The sequence below is a fragment of the Coffea eugenioides genome, chromosome 8, assembly GCF_003713205.1.
Source record: "Coffea eugenioides isolate CCC68of chromosome 8, Ceug_1.0, whole genome shotgun sequence".
NCBI lineage: Eukaryota > Viridiplantae > Streptophyta > Magnoliopsida > Gentianales > Rubiaceae > Coffea > Coffea eugenioides.
The window spans coordinates 40294226-40304050 of NC_040042.1; the positions used below are offsets into that span (position 1 = coordinate 40294226).

The 9825-nt window shown below is 36.2% G+C and overlaps 1 protein-coding gene across 1 annotated transcript; it reads right to left on the minus strand.

The window, feature by feature from the left end:
• Positions 1 to 1314: 1314 nt before the first annotated feature.
• LOC113780756 (putative UPF0481 protein At3g02645) lies at positions 1315 to 3736 on the minus strand. Its single transcript, XM_027326529.1, has 2 exons — positions 3369 to 3736; positions 1315 to 1936 (listed from the first exon to the last, which is right to left on the minus strand). Exons 1-2 carry the CDS (start codon positions 3734 to 3736, stop codon positions 1315 to 1317), a joined length of 990 nt encoding a protein of 329 aa, XP_027182330.1.
• Positions 3737 to 9825: the final 6089 nt, after the last annotated feature.

Consider the following 9825-nt stretch of genomic DNA (forward strand, 5'->3'; position numbering starts at 1 on the left):
CATATCCTCTCTCATATATGTGTGCTTTTGTCACATAGTTGCACACATACAGACACACTCTCTCACAAACACAAATTCACAAGTTTTCGCCACTTACACACATTTTCTAACGTTATATGTTTATCATACAACAAAAACATGCATCATTTTTTCTTCCAAACACACACATTATCATACACATAAACATACTCTCTCTTGGACAAAAATATTCGATTTTCGTGTTAGTTCATTTTATCAAAATTAAAAAGTAATAGTTAAAAAATTACTTTCATCTAAAGTAAAATAAAATATTTGTAGCAAACTGTATAATATACATAAAATACAATACTTCAATTTAGTGCTCAAATTCAGCAGATTATGAAACCAATTGACTTTATAAATTCAGCAAATTCAGACTTAAGTTTCAGTTTTTAGGTTTTAAATTTCAATTTTATCAAATGCTCCCTAAGTCATATTTTCTGCATTGCATATCACATTTTATTCTGATTAAACTGATACACAATACCCTCTTTATTTTCAATCTTACACAACTTAGATACACTTTTTTTTTGGGCCATTTTGGAGTAATAAGCTACAATTAAACGAGACAAAATTAGCAAACATGTATATCTTTCTAAGCATTTTTTTGGCCTTTTTTGGCATTCTTGTTTGGGAATTGGCTTAATTTCTTTTAGGCAGGTTTCTTATTTTGTGTAGAAGTAACTAATTTTTTAATTGGTTTTAGTTAGTTGAAATAGTAGCCAAGAAATTTCCTATTTTGTTAAGGATTTAGAAATTATTTCCTATTATGTATAAGTCTAGGAATTAGCACTGGTTTCCTGTTGTTATTTGGGTTTTGGCCAAATAATGTTTCCTATAAATAGGTGAGTTGGCATACTACAAAAGGACACACAAGGACACCCAATGGCGTCATGTAGCCTTATACATGGGGTGTGAGAGAGGGTTCTTGGGAGATGAGAGATGGTATATAAGGGTTGGATTTGGGTTCAAGTTGTATTCTTGTATAGGATTTTCTTCTCATAATAAAGAATAGGCTTCTTACGGTAGACGTAGACTCAATGATGGAGTCGAACCACGTTAAATATTGTGTGTCATTTATTTTTCATACTTGTGGCTTATTTGTCATTAAATTGTTGTGTACTTGATATCTCAATAGTTACTTGTTCCGCGCTTGGATACTAACAATTCTAGATTAGAGCAGACCTTCCATGAGAAACAATAATTTAATAAAGAAAAAAAGAAGAAATAAATGAATCATATGCTTCTCTGTTCAATTAAAACAGACATTTTGCTTCCTGGTGCTGATTGAGATGATCATGATGGTTCCTGGTGGAAGTTCCAGATTTTGCTGCACTGATAGAATTCGCAAAAGGTCTGCAAGCTAAGCACGACAAGCAGCACCACAGTGGAAACCAGGGCCAGACATTTCCATGAAGCATACAAATTCTTCTTCAACCCTCTAACCGTCCTGATCAAAAGCTTCTTGCCGTAGAATTTGTTAACTTTCTCAACGGCAACCTCGATGTTAGACTTGTGATCTGAGCCGGCATAACATCTCTGCATACCGTTGAATTGATCAGCAATTTCCCCATCCGTGAGAACCCCCTTGATCACCCCATTTTGCTTCAGCAGCTTCACGTCTTCTGCGGTGTCTATAATCCCATTCATGAGGTTGACGTATCGAGCAAATTTAAGGGTTGACTTACACATAGCAGCCTCGTAGGCCACCAGATTCCTCATTATCACTTCTGAGCTCGCGTTCAAATTCATTACAGGAAGGTACAAAGCGGCTTCCTCTTCCACGAACTTGATCTCTTGAATGCTCCCAATGAAGGGTTTGCATTGCACTTTAGCATAGCGCCAGAGATGAGATACCGACGGAATTTCTATTTCATCATGTTCTGAATTTTGCTCTCCAGTACCCAGGTTGCCTTTTCTGTACAGCCCAGAAATAGTTGATGATAGGTTGCAATTTTGTCATTTATTTTATTATTAATTTCCCCTATTACCTGACTTGATGTGAATTAATTATTAGATTCTACTCATTTTTCGTAATTTATATTTATTTCAGGGAGTAGAACAAAAATATCACAATAAAGGCCAATTTGACAGTTATCGGGAAAGAGTTCACATAGCAGGCAATCGAGGGCATTTTTGGAATAAGGAGATACAAGTCTTTTTGGTAATTCGCAGAGGGCAGCATTAAAAGGAGGAACGCAGGGCTGAAGTAAAGGGGTCTTCTTCTTCGTCTCCGGAGGGGGAGCGCCGCACAGGAGGTCCTCTCCGCAAGGGGCCGCCGCACAGGAAGGCCTTAGAGATGATTAGAGAGGAACGAATGGTACAGAGGGAAACCCAATCTTCAGTAGTTAGCTTTTAGTCTTTTGACTTTTCTTCTTCGGTTGTAGTAAAGACTCTTAGTAGTTGTTTTCTTCCTTCGTGAATGTCAGGAGCAAAAGAAAAGTATTGGACTATTCCTTTTTCTTTGCTTTGTGCTCTTTGACTTTTCCGTCGTGGCTCTGAGTAGTATTGCTCCCTGACAATGGCCGCGATTCTTGCTTCACTCTTGCGTGGATTTTGTTCATCGATTTCGCATGGGTTTTCCTCATCAATAATGAGCTAAATCCCTTTTTCTAGTGAAGGGAACAACTGAAGACTTGGTTCAACAATTACTGTGAGATCGAAATTATTTTAATCGCTTCCTCATTTATTGGTATTTATGTGTTTCTTGTTTTTAATTGTTATAGTCCTTATGTATGATTGATTAGTGCGCAATAATTAATTATTCATATAGGCTATTTTGCTAAATAGAGGTAATTGAATCCGTAATTGTTCGTTATCTCTATCTTAGTAGCAACTGGCGTAATTGGGTTTATGTCAGGGGAGCATATGATCTAGTCTAAACAAACCCTCGTAGCGTGTTTGTTGGTTAGGATTGGGCTTTTCTAATTATTAATGCAATCTAGAAATTAAATCCTACGGTCGTACCTAGGGTTGTTTTTGGGTTAGAGAAATAGCTAACGGTCGTACCTTAGCTATCGATAAATTAAGGAAGGGTTGGTTGTTTATCGCGTGCATGACAACTATAACTAATCTATTAATAAATGTTGGGATTATTTTTGCATCAATGATCAGTGCATGAACCATTTCTGAAGTATACCCTTGGCTAGAGTTTCTCTTAGTTATTTCTTTTAATTAATTATTTTCTGAAGTTAATTTATTTAGTTAGCATTTAATCCAAAACCCCCCATACTTTGGACTCTAGAAGAAACGAATTATCCCCAGTCCCTGTGGATTCGACCCTGCTCACCGCTATATACAAAATCTGTATTTTTCTCGAGTAGGTATTTATTATTGTACAGGTTCGGCACCTGTCAATTGACCATGGAATACTCGATACAAACTTAACAGGGCTAAGAAATCGCTGGGTATGCTTAGGACCAATGGTCTCCACCAAGTCCAAGAGTGTTTCCAAATTATTGTGAGCCACTTCTGGATCTTCATTATCAGTCGAGAAGGACGAGGATGAAGAGGTCGATGAGTTCCTGAATTCTGTATAAGTTGGCACGAGTTGAATGGGACCATTTACTAAGCATCCGGACACGGCAGGACCTGGGACATTAACAATCATATGATACATCATATCTAACAAATGCAGAGGTCTACGGTAACGGCATTTGTTGGTCTTATCAATAGAGAACTTAACAGGAGATTGTGCTTCACACAATTGAAATAACATTGAGATCAACTCAATATCACCTTCTACCCCCTGATCATTGGAATTAGGAGACTTGAAGAGACTTGCGAATCTCTTTCAACAGAACAAATGGGAGTTGATTCTCAAGCATCATGATATCTCTCGTGACAATAGTGTTGCCGAACAGTCTCCTGTCCGTGGTCTCATTGTGCACAAGATAAGAATGCAAGATGTGGAGAAAGAAACAACCGTCTATTGCTATGATCCACGCCAACGTATCTTGATCATAGTCCATGAACTTATTGTAACAAGCCCGGATAGAAGGATCTATCTCCTTCAACCTGTTGATCACGATGTGTTGGAAATTGGAAATCTGCTCTGGGGTTGAGATCTCTTTGATGGCAGCGAGCTTGTACCTCTCCATCTGATAGAGCTCGGGGCGTAAATGATGGTACGGCCCCATGGCTATGAGCTGAGGAGTATAAGCTTCGGGTTTTTTAAGGCTGAGCGTTTTGGGGACTTCAAAAACAGAAACGGGAGGGAGATGATCGATGTCAACGGCAATTTCTTTCCGGAAGATGTTGCTGATTCGATCAACCCAGCCCCTGGCGCAAGAGCTTAAGGGAACTGTGGCTGATGAATATGAATATGAAAGGTCCATTCCTTTGGTTTTGGGATGACGTGAAAATGTTAAGTTTGACGATTGGGAAGCAATGCCGCGTGGTGGTATTTATAGGAACGCTGTACTACAAATTTGACATGTTAAAATTGTGGATATATATATATATATATATATATAGAGAGAGAGTTAAATATGAAGACGTCGAAAAGTACGCGGCTATGAAATTAATAAGGAATTTTTACTGTTGGATTAATTTTGCAACAACCTTGAAATGATGACTGTAAGTTATAGGCTGTTAGTTTTGACTGTTAGTTCTTGCAAAAAAAAGACTGTTAGTTATGGATCAAATCACAAGCAAATCAATAATTCAGGCATTTCTACTCCCCCTCAACTCTCCCCAAAAGAAATCCTTCTTGTAATGTGAAAAGAAAAGAAAAGACAAGAAAGATAAGGCAGCATTTTGTGTGCTAGCCATGGGAAAATTTCCAAAAATTATGAAACTCGAAATTTAGCATTGGAGTGGGGTTTGTCTTAAGCTGCTTTCAGTTGCTTGAACATTGTACATCGATATATAGGAATTGAACTTTAACATAAGAATGCAGATACAACTATTGAGTGCAAAATTAACAAAAAAAAAATAAAAATTGGAAGACTAAATACATAAGGACTTTTTCATCTTTTTCTCTTATAGACGTTATCCTTAACAATTTTTTTTTTTTTTTGGAAATAACTGAACTTTAGAAAACTGGGTTTGGTCTATTCGGTCCATTAATTCTTTTTTCTTTTGCATATTATATTGTTCCTTTGTTAGGAATCGCTCTGTAACAAAAAATCCAATACCGACCACAAAAAATTTAAAAAATCCTTTTGTTTAATTTTACATGAGAAACGTGGTGATAAATTGAGGCGCTACTATGCCGACCCTTTGTAACAAAATTCAATACCACAGCGGCAAATTCGTTCAATTCAACATATAAGAGGCTAACTAAGGATAAAATATTCTTGGAGGGAAAAGGACATGAACGGCCCTTTTTTTTTGAAGCTAACTAAGGATAAAATATTCTTGCAGGGAAAAGGACATGAATGGCCTTTTTTTTTGAAGCTAACTAAGGATAAAATATTCTTGGAGGGAAAAGGACATGAATAGCCTTTTTTTTTTAAGCAAAAAAATAAACAACATTAATATCGTTGTCTGTAGAGGTTTGTTTTCCTCGAATTAGTACTAGGACACTATAACATATACTAAATTTAATCAAGGCCAATTATTGCTGATTCCTTATTTATAACGTGCAATTAGGGTATTTTTAAGAGATAATTGCAGTTTTGGTCTCAAATATTTGGGTTACGAGTGTTTTTAGTTCCTAAAATTTGGATAAAAGCAAATGCATTCCTAACTATTTTAGTTTCTATGTACATTTAATCATAATGACTGATTTTTACCAATTACTAATAGAATCTAATCATGTGACAGCAAATTTTTGAAAAAAATTAATAAAAATTACTAAGTAAAATCTGTAATAAAAGATGACTAAATTACTCATATGCTAGTCATGTGAGTAATTAGTCTTTAACTTAATGACCTCATAGGTAGATATCATACGTGACTTCTAATTGTAATCAATCCTAATCATGAGTTTTTGAATGCTTATCCACTATTTTGTTCTTGACGTTCCTCAAAGAAACTTAGTCGCTGGTGGGCAAAAGCATAATACCGTGGTCATCTATATCTATACTATATTAAAATGTGCCAATATAATTTAGTGATTTAGTTGTTGACCGATGGAAAAACTCTTATCTCTTGAAGAGAGGTGCAGAAGCTCTCCCATTGGCTTAGGCGGGCCTTCCACCACTTCTACTGATGCGGACGTGGTTCCTCTAGTTGTGAAGAAAGAAGTAATGAAAGAAAAGGGAAGCTCGGGCCGCGTTTGCTTATATATCATTCTAAACCTACTCCTCCTTGATTGAAAAGAATTCCTATACATCCAACGAACAAAGTAAATAGATCCAATATAAGTAAATATTTAGTTTTTACTTTTCAATCTCTAATGACTTTGTTGTATTTGTAATTCTAATGTCTTATTTTTATTGTGTTGATATTTTTTTTGTAATATCGGCTTTGTGGTTGTACTTTATGAATAAATTTGATTTAGGGAAGCTTTAGGTTTTACTTTAGAAATAAAATCGAGTTCTATTTAAAATTTGTTTAACGATGAAATTTCTAAATTAAACATAAACACAAAAGACAGTTCTTTCAACTAGCTAGGAAATCTCTATATTGTGTTTCTTTCATTTTTCTTTCTTGCTTTCTTTCATTGTTCTTTTTTTTTTTTTTTGTGTCATACAAACACTAAAAGTGAAAGAAAAGGAATTTAGAGATTTTGAACCTGCCATCTACTTATGAGGATGATCTAAAGTGCTGATCAATAATATGACAAATAAAGTTATACACTCGCTTGGATATTAGCATTTGCCCAAGTTTATTGAGTTGTACTTCTATTATTGAGTTGTACTTCTAACTCTAGTACTATATATTTGTTTTTGGTTCTAGAGTTGAGAAATCGAAGTATAAGAACTGTTTAGAAGACATATTATGTCATTTTCATTTTCTTTGTTTTTCTTTTTTTTTTAGGGGTACAAAGAACGCATATTATGTTAGATTTAGTGATTATCAACTTTATGAGTTTGAAATTTCTCTTGAAATTACCTTAACACTTAATACTAATATAACCCATAGACCCCCTCATGCATAAATTGGCACATCTAAATTCTCTTACATTGATAGAGCAATTATTGGGCACCTTTTGCGCTGTTATTTGGTCATAATTTTGGTTACCTACTGTGCTAAATATTGAGTTTTTGTTCATATTTGATATTTGTATAAATTGTAGGTGGTTGGTGTCAAAAGTGATCTCCCGAAGCAAATTTCCAGAAGACTTTTTATTTCATGGCATGCTCACGCCAGAAATTGAAGAGAGACACCTAAAAGACGGACCCCGCGGGATTGGTAAAGGAACAAAAGAATTAGGATGCGGCTACTCTCAGGTGGGCCGAAATTGAGGTAGGGCCCAAGAAGTTTTAATCCTAAAAAGCTTTTGAACTCTGACATTTTTCTTGGCTTGCGGCGGCTACTTTGAGAGAATTGGCAAAAAAACCAGATTCACGTGGGATCTAGAGATTAGCTTCAGTTTTTTCCAGTTAGACGATTTAGCTCTCTGCTTTAGTTTTGTATGATTCTCTTTTAGACTTTTGCCTTTACTTTTCCAAACGAACACGAAACGCACAAAGAGAAGCAGGATTTTTCGTCTGTTCCTTCGTTAATTCATTTTTCCCAATTCTTTGGCAATTGTGTGGATGGAATCAATCAAACCACGTGAGATTGATACGATGAGGAGCGGCTAGATTTCTCCTCTACCCAAAAGTCGACACGAAGGCGCGGTCCATAACATTTGTGAGATCTAATCGAACTTTCACTGTTTCTTTTAATTCATTACTATTCGTGCGTTTCCTGGATTAATTGTTTATGGTTATTTTATTAATTGAGTATTAACAGCCGGATATTTAATTTAATCTAATAGCCTACTGTCACGTTAACTAAATTGAATCCGTAATTGTTCGTTTAGTTGATAACTAGTGACAACCACCATAATTGGGTTTATGTTGGGAAAATGTAAGATCTAGTTTAAATAAACCCTCTTAGCGTGTTTATTGGTTAGGGTTGAATTTTTCTAATTTTAATGCAATTGGATAATTAAATTCCTACGGTCGTACCTAGGGTTATTTTCTTACTAGAAAAGCAGTTAACGGTCGTATCTTGACAGTCAAAAAAGTAAGAAAAAACTGGCTGTCAGAGTTTGTTGATAGTTATAACCAACCTAGTGACGAGTGAATGAAATATCTTTGCATCGATGATTATTTAATTGGACCGTATCTGAAAAGTTGATCCTTTGGGTAGAATTTTATTAATTGCTACTTTTAGTAAATTGTACTTGGCGAGTTAACTTTTGAATCTTATTCATTTTATTTTCATTTTCATTTCATTAAATATCCCCCAATTTTGTTCTATTGATTTGGAAAGAAACAACTTCCTATCCGTTCTCTGTGGAATCGACCCTACTTGCCATTGTTTGCAAATTTAATACTTTTATAGACAATTCTGTTATATCGGATCAAACAAACTCTTCAGAAATAGGGTGAATCAAGTAACTTATTGCACACTTAGGTCCTTGCTCCAGTACTTGAATTTGTTCTATAATTAATTATGGTGGTAACTAGGACTTTTTAGTAATTATTATTGTACATGTTCGACACCTGTCAATTTTTTACGTCGTTGCCGGGGAACGGTGTTTTGGTTAATTTTGTTTCTTTCTAAGTTGTTTTTCTTTGTATTTGTCTGGCATTTTTCTAGTTTATGCCTCGTTCTTCTCGTACAGGTGAATTGATTTTCGACCTAAAAATAGAGAAGATTGAGCACCAAACTAGGAAAGAAACTAGACAGCTCAGAGAGAAACAATCTAGCGTTGCATCTCAGAGATTGGACCCAGAGGTTGAGTCATCAGAATCGAGTGGTGATAATTTAAGTGACCCAGGTCAAGAAGACATCCCTATGGCAAATGCAAGAACGCTAAGAGAGTTGGCTGCTCCGGAATTGGCCCAGTAGCCTTTGTGCATCACATTTCCAACTCTAGTTGAGAATATCTCTTTCGAACTGAAATCAGAATTAATTCACCTCTTACCCACGTTCCATGGCCTCTCGGGTGAGGAACCCTATAAACACATCCAAGAGTTCGATGTGGTGTATTCTAGTTTGAAACCTCCAGGGATTACTGAAGAACATATCAAACTTAGAGCATTCCCTTTCTCCCTCAAGGATACAGCGAAGGATTGGTTATGCTACCTACCTGCAAGTAGTATCACAACATGGGCTCAGCTGAAAAAGAAATTTTTGGAAAAATTTTTTCCTGCATCCCGAGTTGCAAGTCTAAGAAAAGAGATATGCAGCATTAAGCAATATCTCGGAGAATCTCTATATGACTATTGGGAAAGGTTCAATAAGTTATGCACTAGAAGCCCACAACATCAAATTAGTGAACAACTATTTATCCAATACTTCTATGAGGGATTTCAGTCATCTGACAGAAGTATCATTGATGCTGCGAGTGGGGGAGCACTGGCAAATAAGACTCTGAGAGAAGCATAGGAGCTTATCGAAGCAATGGCAGAAAACTCTCAACAATTCAATTTTCGTGAGAATAACCCTACCCATAGGGTTAATGAGGTAGAGACGTCGTCCATACGTTAGCAGCTATCGGAGCTAACATCTTTTGTTCGGCAATTAGCTGTGGGGAATGTGTTTCAAGCAAAGGTCTGTGGAATTTGCACAAACGTGGGCCACCCCACTGACTCGTGCCCTATTCTACAAAAGGATGGGGCTAAACAAGTGAAAATGGCTGGAGGCGTGCCCGCACCTCGTAGGCAGTACGATCCATACTCGAACACGTACAATCCGGAT